General features: G+C 39.3%; 1 protein-coding gene across 1 annotated transcript in view; it reads left to right on the plus strand.

Moving 5' to 3' along the window:
• The window catches only part of mtrex (Mtr4 exosome RNA helicase), a 132,746-nt gene that overhangs the window by 3,213 nt on the left and 117,385 nt on the right, over positions 1–12,148 (plus strand). Inside the window, exons 2-4 of the mRNA XM_080185937.1 lie at positions 4,931–5,071; positions 7,347–7,413; positions 8,930–8,992. Of these exons, the coding sequence (XP_080042063.1) occupies positions 4,931–5,071; positions 7,347–7,413; positions 8,930–8,992 (271 nt within the window). The remainder of the gene's footprint in view (positions 1–4,930; positions 5,072–7,346; positions 7,414–8,929; positions 8,993–12,148) is intronic.

Raw genomic sequence — 12,148 nt, forward strand, 5'->3', positions numbered from 1 at the left:
GCGTCCGCCCTATCAAGCAATTCCCTTCAAGATGCCTCGCAATTTCCTCCTTAATGACGGATTCTAACATTTTACCTACCACAGACGTTAAACTAACCGGCCTATAATTCCCCGCCTTTTGCCTGGCACCCTTCTTAAACAACGGCGTAACATTAGCCGTTTTCCAATCTTCCGGCACTTGCCCGGAATCCAGCGACGTCTGGAAAATAATCGCCAAGGCATCCACTATAACCTCCGCCATTTCTTTCAGAACCCTCGGATGCATTCCATCCGGTCCTGGGGACTTGTCCACAATCAGCCCCTCCAGTCTGTCGAGCACCACCTCTCTAGTAACAGTAATGTCATTAAGACCCTCCATTCCTACCACCTTTCCATCTCTAACACCCGGCAAATTATTCACGTCCTCCTCCGTAAAGACAGAAACAAAAAAGTTATTCAAGACCTTAGCCATATCCCCATCCCCTACCACTAGCTCCCCTTTCTCATCCTCTAAAGGACCAACGTTCACCCTAGCCAGCCTCTTCCCTTTTATATATTTATAAAAACTCTTGCTATCCTTTTTTATATTAAGTGCTAGCCCAGCCTCATAGCTTCTCCTACCCTCCTTTATCAACTACTCTCTGGATGAAGAAATCCTCCTCACCTCAGTTCCAAAAGGTTTACCCTTTGTTCTCAAACTATGACCCCGAGTCTGGACTCCCCCACCATTGGGAGCATTCTTTCTGAATCTATCCTGTCTAACCCTGATAGAAGTTTTGATGAGATCCTCTCTCACTCTTCTAGACTCCAATGCATATAATCCTAACTGACTCAGTCTCTCCTCATATGACAGAAGAACCATCCCAGGAATCAGCCTGGCAAACCTTCACTATATCCCTTCTGTAGCAAGGACATCCTTCCTCAGATAAGAACATCAAAACTCATCCCCAAGGGTTCTCTCACAATTAGATTGCCAACTAATCCTTTCTCATAGCACAACATCCAGGCCAAGAAGGCCTGCTCCCTTGTTAGTTCCTCAACACATTGCTCCAGAAAACCATCACGTATGCACTCCAGAAATTTCTCTTCTATTCCTCTTCTATGACTAATTTGATTCTCCCAATCTATATGCAGATTAAAGTTGCCCATAGTCACAGGTGTTCCTTTAACACCTGCATCTCTGATTTCCTGTCTAATGCTTTTCCCAATATTATCATGACAGTTTGGGAGCCGACATACCATTCCCACCAATGTATTTTGCCCCTTGTTGTTTCTTAACCTGACCTGTACAGATTCCACATCATCTATGTTAATATTTTTTCTCAACGTCTTATCAATATCATCTTTGATCAACAATGCAACTCCACCACCTTTTTCCTTTCTGTCTGTTCTTCCTAAATACTGAAGAGCCCTCATTATTTAGTTCCCATTCTTGGTCACCTTGGAGCCACGTCTCCATAATACCAACTATATCATACCTTTTTTATATATATCTGTGTAATTAATTCATCCATTTTGTTTTGAATGTTCTGAGTACTCAGGTACAAAACCTTAAGGCTTTTAACATTTTTTTCCCTTTCCTACTTTTTTTACTTGGTCTTTATCTGAGTCTGTCATGAGGTTTCCTGCCTCTCAGACAGCATGGTCGTTAGCATTGCTGCCTCTCAGTGCCAGGGTCCCAGGTTCAATTCCTGCTTGGATCACTGTCTGCTTGGAATCTGCACATTCTCCCCATGTCTGCATTGGTTTCTTCCCACAGTCCAAAAATGTGCAGGTTAGGTGCATTGGCCATGCTAAATTCATTGAACAGGCGCCAAAGTGTGGCAATTAGGGGATTTTCACAGTAACTTCATTGCACTGTTCGTTAAGCTGATTTGTGATAATAAATAAACTTAACTACCATGTTTTCAGACAGAGTTCCAGATTCCCAGCATTCTCTCAGTGAAAATGTTTTGCCTCAAATGCCTTCTAAATATTTTGTTCATTAGCTTAAATCTATGCCCCCTGTTTATGGACCTCTCTACTCATGAGTGTTTCTCTCTATCTGTGTCCTTCATAATTTTGTACACCTCAATCAGGTTCCCCCTTCCGCCTTCCCAGGTCCAAGGAAAACAACCTCAGACCTTCTAGTACATTCATATCCTTCATCTTGTGTAGCAGCCAGAACTGCTCACAGTACTCAAGCTGTGGCCTAATGAGCGTTTTATGTACAGCTCTATCATAACTTCCCTCATTTACATTCCCTTGCTTTGTTAGTCTTCAACAAAATGAATCACCAAAATGCATAGGGAAATCCAGAGTAGGGCCACTGTGTGGGGTTGGAGACAAAGTAATTGTTGGTTACTGTAGGATAATCGTGCAACCAGTGAATGTAGTCCCGTAGAACTGGAGAGCAAGGGTAGAGGAGAGACATAGTGTGAGGACGGTATGGCCAAACATGTTGCAAGTGGCAGAAAGGTGGATGAGAAGAGATAATGCTGTTAAAGCTTTTTGTGACATTAATTTTCAAGACTGTGATGTTGTAGAAGTGGCTGGAAGCTGATGGGCAGAAATCGAATAGGTTTGGGAAAGAGGAACATGTTGGGATGAGTTATAGTCTAGATCTTGGAGAGAAAAAATAAGATTGGTGATGGCATGTTGCTTTGCAATTACAATGGAGCTGAGGGATGATTTCCTTTTAATGGGGTGATGATGGCAATTTTGAAAGGATGACCAAGTGTCCAGTCAGTGGAACATTTATAATTGCAAATATGGTAGGGGATCAAGAAGGAAAGCCACGTTCAACTAAAATAGAGTCATGCAAGCAAAAGAGTGTATCTCTTTAATTTTGAAGATGGCATGTGAAAGAATTGAGGGAATGTGTCCTTAGCTGAGACAAAGGAAGAATCCACCAGCCACTTGTCACAATTCCTGTAGCGGCTGATAACTTGTAAAAAGATATTTGAAATCCCATTGCCCACTTCACAGAATTGTTACAGTTCAGGAGGCCATTTGGCCCATGTTTACACCGGCCCATAGAGGAATTTCACAGTAACTTCATTGCAGTGTTAATGTAAGCCTGACTTGTGACTGATAGATAAACTTTACTTTTACTTTGAGCGCTATGACTTAGTGCCATTCCCCTGCCTTTGTCCTATACCCCTGCATGTTGTTTCTTTTAAATAATCATTGACTATCCTCCTGATCAGATCCAAACCACTTCTTGCCTGCAGAAGTTTTTTTGTCACATCACATTTGCTTCTTTTGCAAATCATTTTAAATCTGTGCCCTCTCATTCTTAATCCTTTTACGAGTGACAGCTGTTTCTCCCTATCTACGCTCTATTCACACACGCACACACACACACACACACACACACACACACACCACCCTGGTTTTGAAAATCTGTTTCAAATTTCCTTCTCTGAAAGGAGAACGTTCCCAACTCCTCCAGTCTACCCTCAACTGAAGTTTCTCATCCATGGAAGCGTTCTTGTAAACCTTTTCTGTCTTCTTTCCAATGCATTCACATCCTTCCTGGCACCCAGAACTGTACACAATACTCCAGCTAAGGTCTTGGCTTACTTGAGCATATTCTCCTTGTACTTGTACTCAATGCCCTTTTAATAAAGATTGGGCTGCATTTCATTCAGGCCCAGTGCTTTATCTATTTTCAATGTTGCTGAAGTCCTTAATATTTCCTCTCACTATGATTATTCCAGACACTATGTTCTTCCTCTTGAACTACAATGCCTGCAGTATTGCCCTCTCTTGTAAAGCAGGAGGCAATCACACCCACACACCCACATTTTCCACCTCCACACACACATTATCATTTTTGTCTTCAATCGGCTCCACTGTTCTCTTAGTTATTTTCTTGGTCTTTATGTATTTCTAAAACATCATTGGATCTTCCTTGATTTTATTTGCCAATCATTTTTCATGTCCTCTCTGTCTTGCTGATTTCATATTTATTTTAATTTCTGCATATGCACCTGTATCGCTTTTCATTACAAGTAGCAACAATGAGAAGATGGTAAAGCTAACAAATTAACAATTACTATTGATTTTTGTTTGGGTGGAGCAATGATGAATCTTGCACAGTTTTAGCAAGAGTAGTGATGGATTAACACATGGCCCAATGGCATCATTCACTTGCACCTAATTCCCTAGAACTTTCTGTAAGACAAACCCAATGTCCTAGATGTACTGCTTGAATTGTGCAAGTCTCCTGGAAATTTCTTATCCTTTTTGGTTCCTGCCTAGCTGAACTTCAACTGTCCTGATGAAGAGTGAGCACTTTGCATGCCTGTCTACAGCTGCTTCCCAAAGGATAGAAATTTAAATATTTAAGGAACAGTAAAGGGAAAATCTCAACTTGTGACATGTAAATTAAACCGCATAGGTTTCTAGCACTTCTAGAATCCCTTTTGAGCACTTTGCAAACCTGATGTCTTGCTATACTGGATTTTCACTCTTTGTGTTGTAGAAACTAGGTAGTGTGTGATTGCTATGCTCAGTGAGTCACACTGCTTTGCTTCAGTATCAAGACAGGACCTTCTTTCTGTGTTTGATTAGCTTTGGCAAAAAACAATAATTGCTTCTCATGTTTATCTTCTGCTGTCAAAATTTGCATAGTACTTTCTGTAATGTGTAAAGGAATGATAAGATTCAACTGGGTGTAGGTGTTGTTCTGTAGTTTTTAACTGAAGTTGTTACAAGACTGTATTAACGTGCCAGGTGGAATAGCTTTTTATGTGACAAGCATCAAGTATCGTGATTTTGTTTTCTTGCTTTGTGGAATTAATGGAATTCCTTTTGCTCATTACAAACACTGATATTCAAAATGGTTTGTATCCATCAAGGAAATCATACTGTCAGCTTTTTAAGAACTCAACCACTTAAATATTGTGTAGATTAAAACCAATTTTTTTTTAAGTGTTGAAAACTTTTTAAAATTTGCTTCTTGTAGGAAGACCGTTGCTGGAGTTGCTGAAGGAGCTAATGCAGTTTCCTCTGTGAAGAACAAACGTGAAGTAGAGTCTGATAATCCAGATGATGTGTTGTTTGGAAAAAAACCTAAACTTGAGGTTGTGTCCACTGAGGAAATTAAGTAAGCTTTTCTTTAAAAATCACAGCATGCCTGAAACGAAACAAATAATTGCAATTAACAATATTCAAAGCAAAATATTAGGCACCGCACACACATTCTTCTGACTGGTCTCTAATGGTTAAACATGCTTAGCTTTATCTTAGGGAATTTCATTTGTTTTCCTGTGAAAACGAAAACCGAGTGACTCCATGATTATAAAGGCAAATTACTGCAGTTGCTGGAATCTGAAACAAAAAGAGAAAATGCTAGAAAAACTTAGCAGATCTGACAGTGTCTGGAGAGAGAATGGAACCAATGTTTCGAGACGGGATGACCCTTCATCAGCTCTGACGAAGGGCCATCATGACACAAAATGATGGCTTTATTCTCCACAGATGCTATCAGACCTGCTAAGTTCTTTCAGCATTTTGTGTTTTTGTTTTGACTCCATGATGAGTTGCTTTTAGATTTGTCAGCTTTTCCAATTCCATTTTGAAATGGTTCCAGATGTCGGAATGGTGGTGATGGCGGACCAGATGGATTTTTTTCTTTCATTTTTCATGGGAAGTGGGCAGCGGTGGCAAGGCGAGCATTTGCTGCCCTTGAACCGAGTGGCTTGCTTGATAGTTTCAAACAGCAGTTAAAAGTCAACCACACTGCTGTAGTTTTGGGTTCTCATTGAGGCCAGGCTAAATAAAGATGGCGGATTTCCTTCCCTAAAGTGCATTAGTCAACCCAAGAGGTTGTTATGACAATCAATGACAGCTTTGTCACTGCCATTATTGAGATTAGCTTTATATTCAAGGTTCATTAACTGAATTCAAAATTCCATCAGCTCCATAACAAGATTTTAACCCACATATACAGAGCATTAGTCTGGTGTTATGGATTACTAGTCTGTTTACACCACCACAGTCTCCCCTGAATGACCCATGGGCTGCTTAAATCTCCAGTGTATCACTTGCTACCTTTTTTTGTCTAACTGCTATCCACATGGCTCATGTGAGAGCACAAAATAAGTTTGCATTCTGATCTTTGTGCTGCACATCTGAGAGTAGTGTGTACATGTGTTAATATGTGAACATGGCAAAATGCTGCATTTAACAGCACTCTAATTATGGCTGCTCATATTGTGCCAGATTGAACAATGCCAATCTCATTGACTGTGTCAGAATACTAGTACGGCGCTGGCCTTGACATAGCAAAGCCGATCCCTGAAAATCAGCAGAGCATGTTAAGTTATCGGAATTGATTTCACAATTTTTTTCACATGGAGGAGATTGTATCTCTTGATACTGAAGACAATTGCAATAGATTTATCAGCCATCTTAGGCTATGTTTTTGTTTTGAACATTTGTGTTAGTGGTTCATGTCTTAAACATTTGCAGAAAGGTTTAGAACCATAAACTCATCCTTAAGTTTGGTTAAAGCTATTGGTTGTATTTTTAGCATGGAGGAAAAGTGCCCTTTATGCATGGAAAACTTGACTTTTTTAATGGTACTACTGATGCCTTTCTGAAGCTGCATGTCTCAGCTTCAGAAAGGGTATTAGAGTAACACTACACCAATTATCCATCACAGAAACCCAGCACCAAGGAACACTGTTTTGTACAGTATTTGTGTTTAAACTAAAGACAACCAGTCGAGACTGAAGAAACTTTCTGCCCCTGCCCATCCTTCATCTGCACAGCAAAAAATATAGAAATAAATACAACCAAGAGAGCAACAACTCACGGTGAAAGATTCCGCATGAAGTTAGATTCATGGCCCGAGTCAAAGTCAGATGTATACTCTATGCCATCTTGTACTTGTTAAAAATAATATAAACTAAGTGAAAAACAACTTTCATACAATTGGATGTATATTTGGTGGACTGGTGCATTCAGTTTTTAAAAATTTAGAGTATATCTGCTAACCTCGTAGGGTCAGGGAAACATGTTTTGAGATGCATTTATTACAATGTGTTCAATAATAATCTTCTGCTACAACATGTGTGACATTTTAGCACATGCATGGAAGAGTTGGGTCTTTGTACATGATGGGACATAATCAGTCAAGCCCAGAAGATTTATCTTAACATGAACAGAACTCAAGAGATATTAGTTGTCTACTGCAAAAGTTTATCATTGGTAATTATGAAAGTACAAATACTTAAATAAATCTACATCTTTAATAGCTTGTTTTTAAAGTTGATTTGATTATTTCACTATGAGCACATTGGTGTTAAATTTTTATGTAATAACATTTAATTATAACATTTGGGTGTAGCATGCCTGTTAACATTTGGGTGACTTAGTCTTGCAGATTTGATGCCCAAAGTGAAGGTGGAACAAGTTGATACAATAGAGGGATGTAACCATGAGGTGAGTGCCCTTAAATAGTTGGTTTCTTATTTGTTCTCAACTTTGATTATTGGGCTTAAATTAACTTGATAAAACACTCAATATAAATATTAAATACTTCTGAAATGTTTATGTGGCCATCTTTTTTATTTATTCATTCATAGAATGTAGTCATCATTGGCTAGGTCAGCATTTATTGCCCATCTCTAATTGTCCTTGAGATGATGTTAGTGTGCTATCTTCTTGAACCATTTCAGTCCATGTGGCAATATTCACAGTGCTATGAGGAAGGGAGTTCCAGGAATTTGACCCACAACAGTGAAGGAATAGTGATCTAATTCCTAGTCAGGATAGTGTGTGACTTGGAGGGGATCTTCCAGGTGGTGGTGTTCCCATATGTCAGCTGCCTTTATTCTTCAAAGACTTTACTGTATATCCTTGACTAAAAGAAAATTGCTAAGTTAAATATTGTATACTTTTATTTTCCCATCCCATTAATACCAAACGCCATTCCTTGACACACACCCAAGACTCTAAAATTTCCCTTTGCATGCAGGATACAACTTAAAGCAGTAGTATATTGCAGTCCTTATTAGATAGTGAACTGTGATTTGTACTTCGAGATTATTTCGAACTTGCATTGAGATATTGAGTTATATAGAAACGCAGAACACAGGAACAGGCCACTTGGCCCTTTGAGGCTATTCTGTCATACATGATGCAACTGAGTAACTTATTCCTGCTTTCCCCCCACATCCTTTGACAAAAACCTGAAGGCATGGGTTAAGGGTGAAAGGAGAAAAGTTTAAAGGGAATATTAGTGGGGGGGGGGCTTCTTCACACAGAGAGTGGTGGGAGTGTGGAATGAGCTGCCAGATAAAGTGGTGAATGCAGGGTTACTTTTAACATTTAAGAAAAACTTGGACAGGTACATGGATGAGGGGGGCGTGGTGGAATATGGTCCAAGTGCAGGTCAGTGGGACTAGGCAAAAAATGGTTCAGCGCAAACAAGAAGGGCCAAAAGATCTGTTTCTGAGCTGTAAATTTTCTATGGTTCTAATGGTGACTAAGCAGCTCTGAAAAGTGAGTGGAGCCAGTAGGTGCAGAAAAAATAAGATCATTCAGCAATGAAGGAGAATAGAAATCAGCAAAAGCAGCAAGTAAGCAGAAAAGTAAGGACAGAGGAATAATCAACTATCACTGGTGTTTGAGAATGATATATTTTTGGTTACTTAATTGTTAGAAAGAATATTATTACTTTGGAGAGAGTTATATGATATCCCTCCTTCATAAATGTTAGACACTAACTTCACTATTGCTATACTTGTATCTTAGATCCTAGTGAATTTTGCAATATACCATTTGATGAAACAAAGTGGGCAGATTTTTTTTCATCCTATCTCACTTTGAATTTTTTTTACAATTTTTATTCAGATTTAAATGCTTTAATCTTGTGCACTGAGCTTTGAAGTGGGCCTTGATAATTTTCACTTTGGAATTACAATAATTAATTAAATGCTTATTTGCCTAATTTTAGGTGGCCATTCCAATGTGCGATGAATATCAGCAGCTAAAACCCCGTGTTGGAAAAGCAGCAAAGGTATCGTCTGCATTGATTTTCTGCATGTTTGTTAATCTGCTCTAATAGAGATGAGGATTTGTGCTGCTGTCTATGGAAGCCATTTTGTCACTTCAGTAATCTGTTTTGACGTTAATGTAACAAGGGATTAACTCACTATGAAATTCTTCATCTGTACTGTCAACGTATTAACTCAGCTTCCAGCACTGGATTTGTTACTAGCAAATACTTATGTGTGAAAATTCAATCTGTTCTGCTGCACAGATGGTTGGGTCAAATTTTAAACTCTTGTGCGTGGGCATAGATGAGACTAGTTTAATCAAGTTTATTGCTTTAATGAAATGTTTTGGTTTCTCTCAAGCACATTCCGAAAGCTTAGTGCTTTGGAGAGTTAATGGAGACATATTGTCAAAGACAGACCCTTGTTGTATTCATTTTAACAGTTTTTAAAAAATGAATTTATTAATGTAGTCACAGTTATTCAGAAAGGGAGAGAGAGTAGAGCAGTAAACTGTAGGCCAGTTAGCTGAATATCTGTCAACAGGAAAATATTAAAAGCCATTATTGAAGCCATCATAACGAGATACTATGATGAACTCAAGGTGGTAAGACAAACTCAACACGGTTTAGTGGAAGGGAAATAATTTTTAACCAATTTATTGACGTTCTTTGAAGAACATGTGCTGTACATAAAATATGCATGTGCTGTACTTAGATTTTCAGAAGGCTTTTGATAAGGCAAAGATTATTACGGAAAATTAAAGCCACTGGTGCAGTAGGTAATGTTGGAATGGACAGAAGAGTGCTTAGCTAACAGGAAACAGAATAGACAGAAATGAATCATTTGGCAAGATGTAACGAGTGGTATGCCACAGGGATCAGTGTGGGGCTCAACTCTTTGTTGTTTATATAAATGATTTGGATAAAGGGATCAAGGGATGATTGTTGAATTTGATGATGACACAAAGACAGGTAGGAAACTAAGTTGTGAAGAGGACACAATGAGGCTACAAAGGGATATAGATGAGTTAGGTGAGTGCGTAAAAGTGACGTTGTCCCTTTTAGCAGGAAGAATTAAAAAACATGTTATCTAAATGGTGAGAAGATGCAGAGGAATCTGGTGCCCTCATGCATCAATTGCAAGCACAGCAAATAATCTGCAAAGTTCATAGAATTTTATTCTTTACTGTAAGAAGAATTGAATACAAAGTTAGGGTGGTTATGCTTCAGATATGGAGCACATTTGTGAGACCACATCTGGAGTACTATACAGTATTGGTCTTCTTTCAGGAAGGCTATAAATGCACTCAAAGCAGTTCAGAGGAGATTTATTAGAAGAATACATGGAATGGGCATGTTGTCATTTGATTTGATATATTATCATCATATGTATTAGCATACAGTGAAAAGTATTGTTTCTTGCATGCTTTACAGGCAAAGCACACTGCTCATAGAGAAGGCAAAAGCAAGATAGAGAGCAAGGGAAGTCCAGATTAAACTGCATTTATTTCAATGCAAGAGGCCTGATAAGCAAGGCAGACGAGCTCAGGGTGTGGATGAGTCAGTGAGGCTGGGATATTATAGCAATTACTGAAACATGGCTAAGGGAAGGACAGGACTGGCAGCTCAATGTCCCACTATAGGAAAGATAGAACAGGAGGTAAAAGAGGAGGGGGAGTTGCACTTTTGATTAAGGAAAACATCACAGCAGTTCTGAGAGTTCGCCCACTGAATCTATATGGGTTGAACTGAGAAATAAGAAGGGGGAAATCACTTTGATAGGATTCCACCATAGGCTCCCAAATAGTTGGCATGAAATTGAGGAGCAAATATGTAACGAGATTACAGATAGCTCCCAGAAAAATAGGGTGGTAATAGTAATGTTAGGTAATTCCTAACATTGACTAGGATAGCCATAATATTTGAGGCTTGGATGGAGAGAAATTTGTTGAGTGTATTCAGGAGGAATTTCTCATTCAGTATGGGGATGGCTCAATTAGAGAGGGAGGCAAAACTTGACCTGCTCTTGGGAAATAAGGAAGGGCAGATGACAGAAGTGTTAGTGGGGGATCAGTTTGCGACCAGTGACCATAATTCCATTAATTTTAAGATAGTGACAGAGAATGATAGGTATGGTCCAAAAGTTAAAGTTCTAAGTCGGGACAAGGCCAGTTTTGATTGGGGGAGGAACTTTCAACAGTTAATTGGGGGAGTCTGTGGGAAGGCAAAGGGATATCTGGTAAGTGGAAAGCTTTCAAAAGTGTGTTAACCAAAGTTCAGGGTAAGCATATTCCTCTTAGAGTGAAGGGCAAGGCTGGTAGAAGGAGGGAACCCTGGATGACTCAGGATATTGAGGCCCTGGTCAAGAAGAAGGAGAAGGCACATGATATGAATAGGTAGCTGGGATCAAGTGAATCTCTTGAAGAGTAAACACACTTATTTATCATTTATATTAATGATTTGGACGAGAATTTATTAGGCATGGTTAGTAAGTTTGCAGGTGACACCAAGATTGGTGGCATAGTGGAAGTGAAGAAGATTATCTTGGGTTGCAAAGGGACCTTGATCATTTGGGCCAGTGGGCTGACCAATGGCAGATGGAGTTTAATTTAGATAAATGCGAGGGCAGGATTTACTCAGTTAATGGTAGGGTGTTGGGGAGAGTTATAGAACAAAAAGATCTAGGGGTACAGGGTCATAGCTCCTTGAAAGTGGAGTCACAAGTGGACGAGGTGGTGAAGGAGGTATTCGGATGCTTGGTTTCATTGGTCAGAACATTGAATGCAGGAATTGGGATGTCTTGTTAAAGTTGTACAAGACATTGGTAAAGCCATTTTGTCTACAGTCCTGGTCACTCTATAATAGAAAGGATATTATTAAACCAGAAAGAGCGCAGAAAATATTTATTAGGGTGCTACTGGAACTGGTTGGTTTGAATTATAAGGAAAGGCTGGATAGACTAGGACTTTTTCTCTGAGGAGTAGGAGGCTGAGGAGTGAACTTATAGAGGTCTCTTAATAACAAGGGCATAGATCAGCTAGATAGTCACTATCTTTTCCCAGATATAGGGGAGTCTAAAACTAGAGGGCATGTGTTTAAGATGAGAGGAGAGAGATATAAAAGCGTCCAGAGGGGCAATTTTTTCACATAGAGGGTGGTGAGTGTCTGGAACAAGCT

Source organism: Carcharhinus amblyrhynchos, chromosome 1 (assembly GCF_965287045.1).
Source record: "Carcharhinus amblyrhynchos chromosome 1, sCarAmb.v2.hapA, whole genome shotgun sequence".
Classification (NCBI taxonomy): domain Eukaryota; kingdom Metazoa; phylum Chordata; class Chondrichthyes; order Carcharhiniformes; family Carcharhinidae; genus Carcharhinus; species Carcharhinus amblyrhynchos.